Here is a 16436-nt window from a genome sequence, read left to right on the forward strand (position 1 = left end):
AATAATAATAATACATTTTATTTGTATAGTGCCTTTACCATGGTCATGGTGCTTCAAGTACATTACAGACTGCAGTACATTTGGGAAAATCAGCGTTAGGGACCCATCCAGGGAGGTCTAACATTTGTAATTTTGGAATGAAACCCAAGATCACAAAGGCAAGCTTACCTTTTCCTCAAAAAAACATGGCTTAGGTTTTTTTTTTTTCTTTTTTTTATTTAAATTAGTTTGACTATTTTCTCATAGTCCATGGCATAGTTGTACTAAATTGATATAACTCAAAATGAATCATTTTTCACCCCATATTACTCAAAATATGTCCCGTAAGAAGAATAGGTTTGGGTGGGTTGCGCTTTTTCTACAATTTTAGTGTTTTTTTTTTTTTTCTTGCCACCAAAATCTACATTTGCATAAAGATGAATGATTTACATATGGAAACGCCCCCATGGCTCTGGAGATCCCCACAGCTGTGGTCAGTGGGAGACAAAGTTAAAGATAGTAAGTGTATTGATGATTGTTGAGAATGATTCGTGTTAGGTTGTTTTCAATAAAGTGAAACGCACCCTACGTCACAAAGTATCCTCCTTATCGTGACAACATACAAAGGTTTACCTGTTGAACAACTTTCAATGTATGAAAGAGAGTAGATGAACAACTCTGTTCCTGGTTAGAAATTAACAACGTTGTCTGTAATTTTTCATTTTGTATTAACAGGTGGGATTAATCCATATACTGTATAAGCTCTATTTATATGTTTGAATCTTTTGTGGCCGGGTGCAGGAATGGCAGCTACGGAACTGGGAACATTTGGGGCAGCAATAGGATCATCCCATTTATTGTCCAATGAGTGACAAGTCAAGTACAATGACACCTTTTATTGGCTAACTTAAAAGATTACAATATGCACGCATTCGAGGCAACTCAGGTCCCTTCTTCAGGCGAGATGTAGATGAAGAAGGTTCCTAAGTTGCCTTGACAGTTAGCCAATAAAAGGTGTCATTTTTCTTGGCTTTTCTCTACATTCATAATGGCTAACACGGGACAACACCCTGGCACTACATCCTAGTGTGTATTGTGAGCTGGAGGGCTGATTGCACCCCAAATAGATACAGACGCCCCTGGTAAAACCACAAACCCTGAAACACTGACTACACATTGCTCCTTATCCTTGCACTATAACGCGTAATACAAGCCTCAGCGTACTCCGCGACTTATAAGCCTTGCGCAGCGCCTGTCAGTTTTGGAATTGATTGTTTGCTTTTATCTCTCTCTGCTCCTAGCGGAACTGTCATCTCTGACTTGTCATGGAGCACGTTTAAGCTCATGTGTTTGCGGTGTCTGAATAAAAATCCTTCTTTTTTTCTACGACCTTCTGTGTCTCTGTGCAAATCTGTGACCCAAGTGTGACAGTATATAAACACGGGGAACTCCAGTTTCTGTACTACATCTCGCCTCAAGAAGGGGCCTGAGTTGCCTCAAAGCTTGCATATTGCAATCTTTTTTAGTACTAGGGTGTTGTACAATGTTAGCCATTATGAATGTAGAGAAAAGCCAAGCAAAATGACACCTTTTATTTGCTAACTAAAATATTTTAGTTACAATATGCAAGCTTTCGAGTCAACTCAGGCCCCTTCTTCGGGCAAGCCAATAAAAGGTGTCATTTTACTTGACTTGTCACTACATTCATAATGGCTAACATGGTACAACACCCAAATACTATTGTCCAAGGACAAAACAAAGAAAAGCAAAAAAAAAATGCCTGCACTTCCCATTATGCAGGGAATCAAAACCAAAAAAAACAAAGTATTTGGGCTGGCATTCAGGTCACTAAGGGAGCGGAGCTGCGTCTGGTGGGTCACTCCTGCCAGAAATGGCACCTCCTTCCGGGAGGCTTGGGTTTTTATGGAAGGGGCGGAGTCAATTGCCTTCCCTGGCTGGTGCCTTGGAAAAGAAGGAGATCACAGTGTTAGCACTGGCGCCCCCTCATGTCCCGGCAGGTTATTACATACCTCAAAAGAGCCTGTGAGGATGTCCTCCAACACGCTCTTTGTTATTTAATACTAGCGGTGTCAGGTGTTTAATTTTATTGTATTCATTTTTCTGGAAAGAAAGCTGCTAAATAACTGCAACAGTGCTTACACCGAGGGTCATTTTTAATTGTTCATTTGACAGTAAATTACTGGTACTGCACCAGTGTTTATAGTAGTTGACTAAACTCTGCATTAGTGAACCGACCAGCAATTTTAGGGAGTTATTTTAATTTACAGTTTCTTACTCTAATATTTGCTGGCAACCCTGCTGCCAGTAATTTACTGTGAAATCTGCAGTGACATTTTTTACAGTGTGTGTTATCCTTTTCATCTCCTCCCTAGGTTCATTGCAACAACATGTTCACCAAAGGCGTGAAGATCTTCAAAGAGGTTCAGTGCTATTTCTACTCGGAGTCTAGCTCCTGGGAGCCCAATCCCATCTCCTCCAGCCTGGTACATGATGATGTCAACCCCAGCGCCCGCTTTGTCACCGTCCAGCTAATGAACCGTATGGCCAGCTCCATTAAGTGCCAGTTTTATTTTGCGGATGCCTGGATGATGTTTAGTGAGATCACCTTTCAGTCAGGTACGAGGGGATGTTCCTGGGAATGTATTCCATGCTTAGATACAAGATATCAGTCAGTCAGTCATTATCCAACCCGCTATATCCTAACACAGGGTCACGGGGGTCTGCTGGAGCCAACATAGGGCGCAAGGCAGGAACAAATGCCAGGCATGGTGCCAGCCCACCACAGGGCACATGCACACAGCACACACCAAGGACAATTTAGGATCGCCAATGCACCTAACCTGCATATCTTTGGACTGTAGAAGGAAACCCACGCAGACACGGGGAGAACATGCGAACCCGGGTCTCCTTACTGTGAGGCAGCAGCGCCGCCCAGATGCAAGATGTCTATTGGAAAATTACAAGACCTGTTCTTGTTTTTATTCAAGTGAAGTATTTAGAAGGATATATTATAAAAAAAAAATCCAGTAATTTAAAAGGTGTGCTGCTAATGTGGGTTTAGTTTAAGGAATGAAGGAGTTGAATTGTTTGCCTATCACTCCTTAGCCATGAAGACTGTGCGTCGTGCCAGAAATAATGAAAGAACCAGGAGATAAATACTAGAGTCAAACTCAGAAAACGGACAGATCAAAAAGTAAATGTATCGGAAAAACTTACCTGTGTAGCAAAACTAGTAGTGGGAAAAAATTAGAAAGTGTGTCTTTCGTTGTCAGCAGTCTTATCTTTCTATACTTTCAGACACGGCCATGTACAACACCACTTGGGCTCCATCAAATACTCTTCCACCAACCAGCATTCAGCCAGGTAAGTACTCCATCGAATGTATTATAAAATATATAATAATAATACTTTTATATAATAATAAATAATTCTTTTTTTATTCTTTTATACAGTATGTATACATTTATATAGCACCTTTCTCACTATTGAAGGTACTTTACACAGCGATCGAGGAGCCACTTCAACCACCACTAATGTGTAGGACCCACCTGGATGAAGTGACGGCAGCCATTTGGCTCCATTACACTCACCACACATTAGCAGTTAGGTGGTGAAGGGGTGAGAGACAGTTAGCCAATAAGAGACAGGGGATGAAAGGGGGGCCAGAATGACCAGGCCATGGTGGTCAATTTAGCCAGGACACTGGGAATACACCCTACTCTTCACAAAGGATGCCCAGGGATCTTTAACGACCACAAAGAGTCAGGACCTCAGTTTTACATCTCATACGAAGGATGGCACCATTCTTACAGCACAGTGTCCTCATCACTACACACTGGTTGGGGGCATTGGGGTCCACTCTCAGACCACCGGGTAAGCCTCCTATTCTGGTCTCACCCATACCTCTTCCAGCAGCAACCCAAGCTTTTCCTAGATGACACTCCCATCCAAGTACTGGCTGGGCTTGAACATGCTTAGCTTCAGGTGGATGTACAGTATGTGTGGTATGGCTGGTCATTAATGCATCAAAACATTGCTTTGTATTTAAAGCATCATCTTTTGTGTTTACATTGCTTTAAGGATTGTTTTGAGGCAGCAGATTGGGACGCTCTCTGTGAGCCTCATTTGGAGGACATTGATGATCTCGCTGACTGTTTTACAGAATACGTTAACTTTTGTGTAGACAACACTGTACCTTTAAAATCTGTACGCCGCTTCCCTAACAAAAAACCATGGGTCACCAAGGACATTAAAGCTTTTCTGAATGAAAAGAAGAGAACATTTAGGTCAGGTGACAAAGAAGCAGTGAAGAGGGTACAGAAACAGTTGTCTGTTAAAATAAAAGAAGGGAGGAACAGCTGTAGGATAAAGCTGGAACAAAAGCTGCAGCAGAAGAACACCAGAGAGGTTTGGAAGGGCATGAGGGCAATTACTGGTTTGAATTCAAACCACCAGAGGACTGAGGGTGATAGAGAAGGGGCAAATGAATTTAACCAGTTTTGTAGTAGGTTTGACAGCATGCCTCAGTTCAACCTTCCCTGCAGCTCTACCTCTGTGGCTGACAATGCATCCCTGGACACCACCATCAGTACCTCACCTGCTAACTTTTCTCTCTCCCACCACTCATTACAGGGGAAAGAGTGTGGTGAATTATTATCTCCTACTCCTTCCTTACCAGCTGAACCCTACTCCACCCCCTGTTCTATCCACAACACTGACAACCAGACCATCCACCACCTTCACAGAAGACCAAGTCGTGAGAGAATTACGCAGACTTCGTTCCGACAAGACGGCAGGCCCTGATGGCATCAGCCCAAAGGTGCTTAAAGTCTGCGCCTCACAACTCTGTGGTGTACTACTTAGGATTTTCAACTTAAGCCTGAGTATTAAAAAAAGTGTCAGCGCTATGGAAAACATCTTGTCTGGTTCCTGTCCCAAAGAAGGTACATCCTAGTGCTCCTTCTGATTACAGGCCAGTGGCGCTCACCACACACATCATGAAGTCTTTGAGAGACTAGTCATGGAAACACTTCGCCCCCAGGTTAAGTCAGCACTGGACCCTCTCCAGTTTGCCTACCAGGCAAGGATTGGAGTTGAAGATGCAATCATCTACCTGCTGCACCGTGCCTACAGTCACCTAGACAAGCCAGGAGGAACTCTCAGGATTATGTTCTTCGATTTCTCATGTACCTTTAACACCATCCGGCCAGCCAGACTGGGGAGTAAAGCTATTGGAAATTCAAGTGGATGCTCCCTTAGTTTCGTGGATCATGGACTATCTGACGGGAAGGCCACAGTTTGTGTGGCTACAGGGCTCTGTGTCTGGCACCGTGCTGTGTGGCACTGGTGCGCCAAAAGGGACAGTTCTGCCACCATTCCTCTTCACCCTGTACGCTACAGATTTTAGTTACAACACAGAGGGCTGCCATCTGCAGAAACTCTCTGATGACTCTGCAGTTGTTGGTAGTATCAGACATGAAGACAAGATGGAATACAGGACGGTAGTGGACTGGTTTGTCGACTGGTGTGAGCTGAATCAACTGCAGATCAACGCCAGTAAAACTAAAGAACTGGTAGTTGATTTAAGAAGATCACGATCTCCAGCCTCTCCCCTGTCTATTAGGGGTGTGGAGGTGGAGATCGTTGAGGAGTACAAGTATCTAGGCGTGCATATGAGCTAGACTGGTCCAGGAACTCACTGGCCATATACAAGAAGGGTCAAAGTAGGCTCTATTTCCTACGCAAGCTCAGATCTTTTAGTGTCAGCAACACTATGCTGCGGATGTTCTATAACAGCGTGGTGGCCAGTGCCATTTTCTTCGCTGTGGCATGCTGGGGGAGCAGCATGAAAGTGTCAGACTAAACAAACTAATTCACAAGGCTTCCTCTGTGGTAGGAGAGAAACTGGACAGCTTGGAAACTGTGGCAGATCAGAGAATGTTGCCTAGGCTTAGGTCTATTATTGAGAATGCTAATCACCTACTTCATAGTGTTGTGGTTGGACAGAGGAGCGTCTTCAGCAGTAGACTGACTAGCATCAAGTGCTCCACTGAACATCACAGGAAATCCTTCCTCCCGACAGCCATCAGACTCTAGAACTCCTTTTCTGGTCACTCACCCACACTTTAAGTTATTACCCTTTTTCTTTATTGGATATCCAGGTACATTTTTTCCAAGTACTTGAAATGTGCAACATACTATCTGTTCTTGCGCAATAAATTGTGTGCTATAAACACGTGAATAACCTTATTTGTTCTCAAAATGTGCAATATTAACTTAAGATGCAACACTCTGTACTTTAGTTTGATACTTACATTTATTATACTTTATTATATTTACATGATTACTTTTATATGTGCTCTTAGTGTAACATGTCCCTTGTCTGTTGTTAAGTTTTAACATAAGTAATTTCCTTCGGGTCTTGGTAATGGATTCTTGTCTTCTTCTTCCTCTTCGTCTTTTCCCACCTCTATGTGGGGCAGCATTTCTCAACCTTTAAGTATTTGCGACCCGAGTTTTCACAACAGTTTTAATTGCGCCCCCCCTAACATTTTTTTGAAATGTAGATGCATATTTTATTATGCCTACTTAACTTTTATCGACATTTATCTAACTCTATATTTATTGTACTAGTATCAGAATGTAGTTTAAGTTCATTTGTTTTGGTTTCAACAGATGTTTTTTTCATATTTTTGATTTGATCTTCGCACCCCCCTTTTTGTTACTTCGCGCCCCACAGGTTGAGAAACACTGATGTGGGGTTGATGTGTTTGACCAACCTTTTCCACACAGCTCACTCCTGCACCTCCTCACAAGTCAGACCCTTTTCCTTCAGATCTTCTTTAACTTTATCCACCAACCTCCATTTTGCCCTCCCTCGCTTTCTCTTCCCCTTTACTTCCATCCCCATAACTCTTTTGCTCGTTGCCTCTCATCATCACATGTCCATGCCACATCAACCCACTTTCTGTACTTTCTTGGATATCCCGCCCCCAACACACACACACACACACATTTTTAATATCATTTTTTTATGTATTTAAAAAAAAAAAATCCTGTTTTGTCAGTTTAAAATGGCATCTAATGGGCACCAGTCCAAAAGTGAAAAGAAAGCCTTAAATACGTCCATTTTCAAGCCACAAAAAATTAAATTCTAGAAAACAATAGCTTCTTAGTCAGTCAGTCATTATCCAACCTGCTATTTCCTAACACAGGGTCACGGGGGTCTGCTGGAGCCAATCACAGCCAGCACAGGATGGGAGGCAGGAACAAACCCTGGGCAGGGTGCCAGCCCACTGCAGGGCACACGCACACACCAAGCACAATTTAGGATCGCCAGTCCACCTAACCTGCATGTCTTTGGACTGTGGGAGGAAACCCACACAGACACGGGGAGAACCCGGGAAGTGAACCCGGGTCTCCTAACTGTGAGGCAGCAGCGCTACCCACTGCACCACCGTGCTGCCCCATAATGGCTTCTACTGTTTTCTAATTGTATTTACAACATAAGGAGATTGCAAGTAATTGATTGTATCAAAGATTTTTCTGCCTGTGGTAAGAATACATACGCTTGTCTGATGAAAGCAATTGGCCACCGTGAGATTTTCATATAAATAAGAAAGTAAAAAAGAGAGTGAAACCATGTATGTGTCTAAAGCTGAAGAACTTGACATTGCTTTTATGCTTTGTGCTTTGTTGATTTTAGAAAGTGACAGCAATAACCAGTAGAGGGCATCACAGAGCCCCAAACCCCAGACACAATCCCACCCAACACAGTCACAGGTACAAATGTAGTCCTTAAATATTATAAATGTAGGGAGCAGGATTACTCGGTCACCACCCTGCCTGACTGCTGTGTCTGTGTATAGGACAGCGGTAGACCCCACTACAACAAATAATCCTGCTGTTCCTGTTTCAAGCTGAATAAAAGTTGGTTTTGCTAAAGTACTGCGACTCACCCTCATGTTTTAGGGTGCAAGACAGGGACTGACACATCTCAGTGTTTTGTTAAAATATTACCCAATTTATTAACAAACTGGCAAAATACCCGCGCTTCACAGTGGAGAAGTGGTGTGTTAAAGAAGTTATGAAAAATAAAAGGAAACACTTTAAAAATAACGTAACACGATTGTCAATGTAATTATCGTAGGCTTATTTTAGTATTGAGAGTGAATTTGATGATTGTAAAGAGTTTAATTTATGATTGTACGAGGTGTGGCAGAAAAGTAATGAGACTGATTTTTTTATTTACCAAAGTTTTTATTTTTTTCAAACATCAATGTTATCCCCTTCAAAATAGTTCCCTTGGGCAGCTACACACCGATGGAGACGTTGTTCCTACTGTTGGTAGCAGTGCTGGAAGTCTTCAACCAGTATGGTCTTCAGCATGTCCGTTACAGTCTTTGGGGTGTTTTCTAAAGTCCTGAAATGACGTCCTTTGAGGACATTTTTCAGTTTAGGAAAAACGAAAAAGTCACACGGACTGAGGTCAGGTGAATAAGGGGGCTGGGGAACCACAGGAATGCGTTTTTTCGATTGTCCTTCTGCTCAATTGTGAGGTTTTTCGGCACCATTTTGGCACAGACCTTTCGCATGTGCAAATGTTCAGTCAAAATTTGATGAACGGTAAATCTGTTCAAATTTAATTGTTCACTCAACATTCTTAATGTTAAACGACGGTCTGATCTCACAAGAGTGTTCACACTTTCGATGTTTTCATTGGTTTTCGAAGTTGAAGGCCTCCCTGAAAAACTTGAGCTCGGGATAAAGAATGTTTCCTATAGGCCTGTTTTAACTTTTCAAACGTCACACTTGCCGATTCTCCAAGCTTAACACAAAATTTAATGGCACAACGTTGCTCCAAATGCCGCTGTTCCATTTTGCGTGATGCACAACCAAAAACACAACTTCGCTAATAGCGGTCACAAAAATCACGTAGTTAACGGAAGGAGTTGAAACTCGCACTGAGCTATGGGAGGGGACTGATACACGTGCTCTATCAAGGACAACAGCGCAGCGTTGCCAGATCGCTTGCAGTGTTGCCAGTCTCATTACTTTTCTGCCACACCTCGTAAATGTTGCGTATGAGAAATGCACATTTTTAGGGTGTAAGGATCTCTTTGTAAGCAACGTTTGCAGTTCCGCACTCGGGCTGTAAAATGACCAAGCTGTCTGCTGAGCTTACTCTTCAGCATGCAACGTACAGTCGGCCGTGTGAGAAGCAATCTTGTGCCAAGTCAGTGCCGACCTTTTTTAGAGTCTGGCCCTGTGTCTTATTTATTATCATAGCGAAGCAGACCTTTACTGGAAATCAGAGGTGTTTGAATTGGAATGGGAGGTCAGAGGGTATGAGAGGGATGCGAGGAATAAATACCGTCTGACCATGAGTCAGTTCCAGTGAAGACAGTCACCTCAATGAGGTTCTTGTGCAGAGATTTGATCTGAAGCCTGGTGCCGTTACAAAGTTTTGGCGGTTGTAGTAAAGAGGTGGAGTAAACAAAAAGGCAGGAGTCACCAGCAGGAAGACGTGAAGCAAGGCGAACAATAACAGGCTTGAAGCGGCGGACTAAAGAAGAAGGAAGCAGTGAGCACGATGAACAGCGGAGGAAAGTAAGGAAGCGAGTGAGGAGGCAAATGAGTGCGGGATGTCGTTAATGTATTCAGGCAGGGAGCCAACCATGTGGTAGGTATGTGGACAGCGGCCGTGCGGAAAAAGGAATGGGGACCAGGGGGAGGCCCTTGTGCGTCTCTGCCGTGAAATAAATCCTCTGTTATTGGAAATAAGGAATGAAACCGCCAAAAGGAGAGGTCAGTTCCAAAAGTTCCTTTACGGCATAATGGTGAAAACCGCCATAAAGAAGACGTTATTTTCGAAAGTTCGTTATGGGGCATGGTGCGAAATGAATCATACTTAACGTTTGTAAGTACAGTGTAAAGGATGAGCATGGGAAATTTGGGCTGCCTACGTATATTGGAAGTCGCAGAAATGGTGAGGAGTGGTTTCCCCTATCTGTATATACAGTTTAGGGGGTACACCCTGTGAAAGCCGACCCGGACACAGACAGACAGACATCTTTGTTTCACCCAACACACTATTTATTTACAAATATTTACAATAATCACGTGCACCACAAACCACAGTGCCTTCAGCACCGATTCCCCCAAGTCCAGGCCACACAGTCCTATTGCCTTTCTCCTGGCCGCCTCCAGTCCTTCCTCTCGCTCCGTCCTCTTCCACCCGACTTCCGCTCTAGACTGAAGGGAGGCGGCCCCTTATATAGTGCTCCCGGATGAGCACCAGGTGTTCCCGCATTCCCTCCTTGGCCACGCCCAGCGTGGCGGAAGGCCGGCTGTCCTCCTGGCAGCTCTCCGGGCGCCACATAAAGTCTTCCCCAGCACTTCCTGGTGTGGCGGAAGTGCTGGGCTCCAGGGTTCCTCAGACACCAGGGTGCCGCCTGGCGGTGGCCACGGGCCCCTACAGGGTTGGACTTCCAAGCCCTCTACCCGTGGCTCCCAATACCACCAGGGCGAACACCCCCTTGCGGTTTGGAGGAGGCACAAGCCCTCCTCTGGTCCTCCTGGGCCGTGGACCACACGGGATATACCGGCATCGGGGCGCCGACTGGCGGGCTTCCAAGCCCTTTACCCGAGGCCCCAACATAACCAGGACAGATGCCCCCTCGCGGTCTGGAGGAGGCACAAGCCCTCCTCTCGTCCTCCTGGCGTCCCGGCCGGGCTCCAGCCCCGGCCGGGGACCACAACCCGTCCCCCTCCCCTTTAGGTGTTGCAGTAGGACATGAAACATACCTAACTTTTGTAAGTACACTGCAAGGAATGAGCACGCAAAATTTCAGCTTCCCACCTATATGGAAAGTGAGAGAATTAGTGCTGAGGCCGTGAGGGCTTTGCCTTTTTATTATTGATCACAGTTTCAATGGACTTACGGTAGGTTAAGCTTAGCTAGGAGTGTAGCACCCTTCCTGGACTTTTAACGACTAACTATTGATTTGACTTGTGATCTGATTTCCGGAACATAACCCCATCATAAGCAGAGGTCTACCTGTACTTTAAAGGACAGGCAAGCACAGTCAGTACCACAACCTTCCCTAATTTACACTTTTTTTCTCTAATCCTCCTACACTGCTTCCCAATGCTGACTCTCCAAGACAGGTGAGGTGTCCTCTCTTATCTTCTTTTATGTGAAGCCCCGTGAAGTAGGTTTAGCGTACCCCTACAGCTTTACCCCTAGCAGCACCAAAGAACTCCAGCAGGGCTGTCCAATGAGACTGCAATTCCTAGCATGCACTGCAGGTATCATAACCCAGGGAGGCTGCCACCTTTTGTATTGGTGGAGCAAATAGTTCATGCAGGTTGTCTCCCTCTGTCCCTCCATTATACTGGCCTCTCAACCAGCTAAAGAACCCTGAACTATCCCAGCTGGGATGCCAGCCCATGCTTGGTGTCCGTGACACAGCCTGTTTTTCTAAATTCAGAGAAACTGTAATCTCGAAAAAGAACATAAGCAACAAACCACAGAAAACCAGTCCCCTTAGGTTTAAGTTTGCTGTGGATGGAGACAAGCAACGAGGTGAAGAGCATAGTCAGACATCTTTTTAAATGGCAGAATCACTTTTTTTTTTCTTTTTTTCTTTATACAACTAGAGGGCTCTGCCCCCTGTTTTCTTTGCTCGCCCACCCCCAGGTTTGGTTTACTAGATATACAATTTAAAGATATTCTTATTTTCATGGGAATTGTTACATATGCATTATTTTCACTTTTACTTTAAAACTTTTGTAAAAACAATATTTGGAATTAACTTTTCTTCAAGATTGCATTGAATTTTGATTCAGTGCTTGGACTTACGTCGTGACAATGCAACGTACTGTATAACTGTCCGTGAGTGAATGTGGTTTCTTTCCCTCTAATAAATAAAACATCTTTCTCCATTGTTTGTCCACTCTCTTTCTTCTTCGCTTTGTCATTGACGTGTCATCTAGAATGTATAAAATTATTATCCTGATAAAATGTATAAGTGTGTCTGACAAAAGCATTCACACGACTGAGGTTAGATGACCGTGGTCTTGTTTGAAAATAGTTGTAAGTAGGTTGTGACTTGAAAGAATCTCATGTTAAAAGTCTCCGTCTCATGGGAATTCATACCATAACTTTGTTGTTGGAATCTTTTATTTCCCACTGGTAACACAGATTAGATGATCTACAAGTCTCCGACTTAAAGTTTAATTCCGAAAAATATCTTCAATCTCTTTTTCACTGTTCCGTTATTTCATGACTAATAATTTCCTTTTGTTTGCGCTAATGTGGTCTTTCCTATCCTTTCTTTGAGACTTTGGAATTTTCGTACTTCCATTATCTCTAACCTGCTGTCACTGTGTACCGCACCTACCTTTTCGAATTCTTCAAGACGTTGTACTTTGTCATCTACAGTATTCTTTGTCCTTTATTTCCGGCCCCAGGCGTGGTTAAATTTCTTTCTTGCGGGACGTATACCGTTGCTTGCATATAGTTGGGGGATTGTGTGTGGTTGGCTGAACGCACGCTAAGGAGATGCGGTCAGATCAGCTGCTGTCTTGCTGCTGCTGCTACCGCCGTGCTGTGTGTTCTGCTTGTCGTGCGCACGTTGATCATTTAAACGCCTGTGCAGCAGCTGTCCTTTTGTCTCACATGATGTCAAAGTGTCTTCCGAGAAGATCACATCTCGTCTCCCTCCCAAGATTTTTGTTTTATAATAGAGAGACATTGATACACTGTTTTACAATATGTGTGCAATCACAAGATATGGATCAAAAGTCAAGAACATTCTGGCCTTGAAAACGCGTGTATTCTGAAGATTTTAAGGTTTTTTGTTTACATGTTTGGGCCAGTGTCCCGTAGACTTCAGTTTAAACTGCGACTACAGGCACAATATTTACTTAGTTTATAAAAATTTCTTCACTTAAGAACACACTTTCCTGACGCAAATTATGTATGTCATTATTGTAGAAAATATACAGGGTGACACAGAAAAACGGGAACTTTTGAAATGAGTAGAGGCAGCCATGTACAGTTGCCAGCACTGCGGAGCAGGGACCTTGAGCTGTAAACAGTCTCGCCATTTAGTAATTTAGTAATCAATTGCAAGGCAATCAATGGCAGCTGTGCGAGAATTGTTCGGTAACCGTGTCATCTCAAGATTCGGTGACATACCCTGGCCCTCAAGATCACCGGATTTGTCCGTTTGTGAGTTTTTTCTTGTGGGGCTACCTTAGGAGTCAGGTCTACACAACTCGGCCAAGGACACTGAATGAATTAAAACAAAGAATTCAAGGCGAAAATCGTGGTATCCCAGCTGAGATGTTGCAGCGATCAATGGGGAACCTCAACAGCAGATTGGAAGAATGCATACGTACAGGAGGACGCCATCTACAGGACGTAATTTTCAGACATTGATAATTTGGATTACTGTCCCTTAAAAGGCAAGTTGTTGAGGTTCAATTGCTGGCAATAAAATTTTTTTATTGGGTTTTTCAAAAGTTCCCATTTTTGTGTGTCACCCTGTATAACGTCAACTTGAAAAACACCAAACTTATCCATTAACCAGCAAATCATTGTGGGCTCTAGGCTGAATTCCAGTTCCTCTTTGATCCAAGTGAGAAGAAGACAGTTTGGAAAAAGTATCAATGATTGAATTAACTTTTATTTTCCTTTCCTAGGAGAAAATCCCACTCATAAAGTGGATGACAGCAACACTCGCATATTAATTGGCTGCTTAGTTGCCATCATCTTTATACTTCTTGCAATTATAGTCATCATCCTGTGGCGTCAGTTCTGGCAAAAGATGCTGGAAAAGGTAAGTTAATGAAAAAAATGAAACATTATTTTCCCAAACTACTATTATTGTTAGTGTAGTCTAATTACATTAATTTATTGCAGTGTTCTATCGTTCTAATGCTATCAATGTAATTAGTCTGACGCCACCTTCTGTTAACATTCTGTTTTATTGTACAATGCTTTGGATATTGTTGTTGTTAGCGTAGTCAGCAGGATCTCACTATTGAAGATAAGCTACCTTCCTAAGTTTTTTTGGTGAAAGTTTAATAAACACAATTAACAGTAAACCAGAACAAGCTGATGTAAATGAAGAATACTCGGAAAAGCCTACAGCATGATTTTCCATGGGATTAATCCATGATTTTTGAACTAATGGGTGATTCCTTTAGCTAACACCATTAAATATTTTGCATTGGGACAAGGGGATCTTCAATGTACCACCCTAATCGCAAACAAAGAACATAGCAATTTTTCGACCAGAAACAAACAAGGTGTTATGTTTCCACCAAAGTTCCTCGTCTGGTTGTGGTACAAATCTTTGTTTTTGTCCTTTTTGTTCATTTTTGATTGTTTTGTTTAGATTAACACTGCTTATGTTTATTTGCATCCTTTGTTTTTCATTTTGTCTATGTACCAAAGCCTTGGCTATGTCCCATGTGGTTTGTGGGTCGTTTCCCCTAAGAGGTGAGGCCACCTGCCAATCACCACCAGGGACCGCCCTCCACTGTATAAATCTGCAGGGTCTTCCATAGTTCCTGGTGGTTCATTTTGAATGTGTTAGGGAGTTTCTTTCATGAGTTCTGTATTGTTTTGCTGGACCTTGTGCTTATTGTGACTTATTGGAATATCTTTGACTTTGCCTTGGGGATTCAATATTGGGACCTGTGTTTGCTTTGCATTGCCTTGCTTTCTCAAGCAATTCATTTTTGTGCTCCACGGAGCTTCTTGTTTTGTTGAAAATAAATCTTTTATCTTACAAAGATTCTTGGAGGCCCCTTTTTGTGTCTACCGGGGGTTTTGATGGCATATCTACCCCTAGTGGGTGATTTCAGAAGTGTTTATGAGATTTGGGACTCCCAGCTAACGAAACACAGGAGGAATGACTGCAGAAATACTAGAAAATAACAAGAAAATACAAGAAGAGGTTCAGGTGAATCTCACGTGGTGGCTTGCCCACATGCCCACCTAAAACACAGTACTCTAAAACTAATGGAGGGCAGCTGTAACTTGCTCATCTGATGTCTGAACAAGAAAAATAATTTAAATGGCTTATTTTGTTTGTAATGGGTATTACCTAAAATGTACAATATTTCCAATCACGTACGAGAAAGACATGTTTGTCTACAGAGAGCACATGATGTTATGTTTCTCATATCTTTTGATTATTTTCAGGCTTCACGTCGTATGCTGGATGATGAACTGACTGCCAGTCTGTCAATACAGAGTGAAACCTTCACATATAACACCAACAATCGGTCACCATCCTCCAGCGAACAAGAGTCCAACTCAACCTACGACAGAATTTTTCCTCTCGGGCCGGACTACCAGGAGCCCTCACGACTCATCAGAAAGCTACCAGAGGTCTCCAAAGCAGCTGAAGAAGCTGGTAGGTGGTAGGCAATAATGGAAAAGGAAGAACCAAGAATGGATTTTGTGGTCCTGTCAGCAATCTTGCCCCTTGCCTTTTCTTTCATGTTTTTTTAAAAAAAGACGACTCTGACATGAAGTAATTGCAAAGATTAAACAAATCAGTAGTCCTATTATCTACACAATGTAGAGATTTGTGTGGATTTAAATGTAAAAATTGCTCCTGTTGCCTGTTTCTATAAGGAATTCTCAACAATCCATGCCTGAGACATGAATGACCACTCAGTCTGTGCGTTTGCATGCACACACATATAATCAGGTTAAGTTGAATAACCCGGTTAAGGCAGAACCCTGGTTTCTTAATAATCCACGTTCACATGCGGCAGTAATCCTCCAGAGTTCTCCTTTGGCAAAAAAGCTCCAACTTCATTAAACTGCACAAAAAAAGAGTTAAATGTCATCGTCGGCCACCATGAATTCAAAAATTAGCATGGCGTCTGTAATCATTTTCTTGTGTTTTATAAATATATTTAGTCAAAATGATGCTTTATTGGTTTCTGTTGCCAGATTGCACCAACAAACTCATTTTCTCCTTGGCTCTGTGAATGAGCCCTGCAAAGGGCCGGCATGTGTGCTTCTCGCCTTATACCCAGTGCTGCTGAAATTATAATAACGCGGGTACTTTTACTTCACTAAGGTAAGTACTGTATAGCGTTAGCTTACTCGTCACTTTAAAAGGTAATCGGACTACGTAGTGCATGTTACTTTTAATGTGTTACACTTTGTGACCACTAGGGGGAGTTGCAGCACCCCAAACCTCAGACACAACCACCACAACAAAGGTCCCGATAGAATAAAAAGGTTGGTTTATACAAATACCTTACAAAAATGCTTCATTAATAAACGCAATCACAATACATTTCTTCTCCTTCTCTTATCCGCTCTCCTTTCACTTCTCCAGGTGAGCTTTGTCTTTCTTCCACCCGACTCCGACTCACCTGGATGAGGTTGACTTGTGAGT

General features: G+C 42.9%; 1 protein-coding gene across 1 annotated transcript in view; it reads left to right on the top strand.

Moving 5' to 3' along the window:
• The window catches only part of ddr2a (discoidin domain receptor tyrosine kinase 2a), a 240480-nt gene that overhangs the window by 183079 nt on the left and 40965 nt on the right, over positions 1–16436 (top strand). The window contains exons 8-11 of the mRNA XM_039734991.1: positions 2373–2616; positions 3298–3363; positions 13711–13847; positions 15221–15434. Coding sequence (XP_039590925.1) covers positions 2373–2616; positions 3298–3363; positions 13711–13847; positions 15221–15434 — 661 coding nt within the window. The remainder of the gene's footprint in view (positions 1–2372; positions 2617–3297; positions 3364–13710; positions 13848–15220; positions 15435–16436) is intronic.

This window comes from Polypterus senegalus, chromosome 14 (assembly GCF_016835505.1).
Source record: "Polypterus senegalus isolate Bchr_013 chromosome 14, ASM1683550v1, whole genome shotgun sequence".
Taxonomy (NCBI): domain Eukaryota; kingdom Metazoa; phylum Chordata; class Cladistia; order Polypteriformes; family Polypteridae; genus Polypterus; species Polypterus senegalus.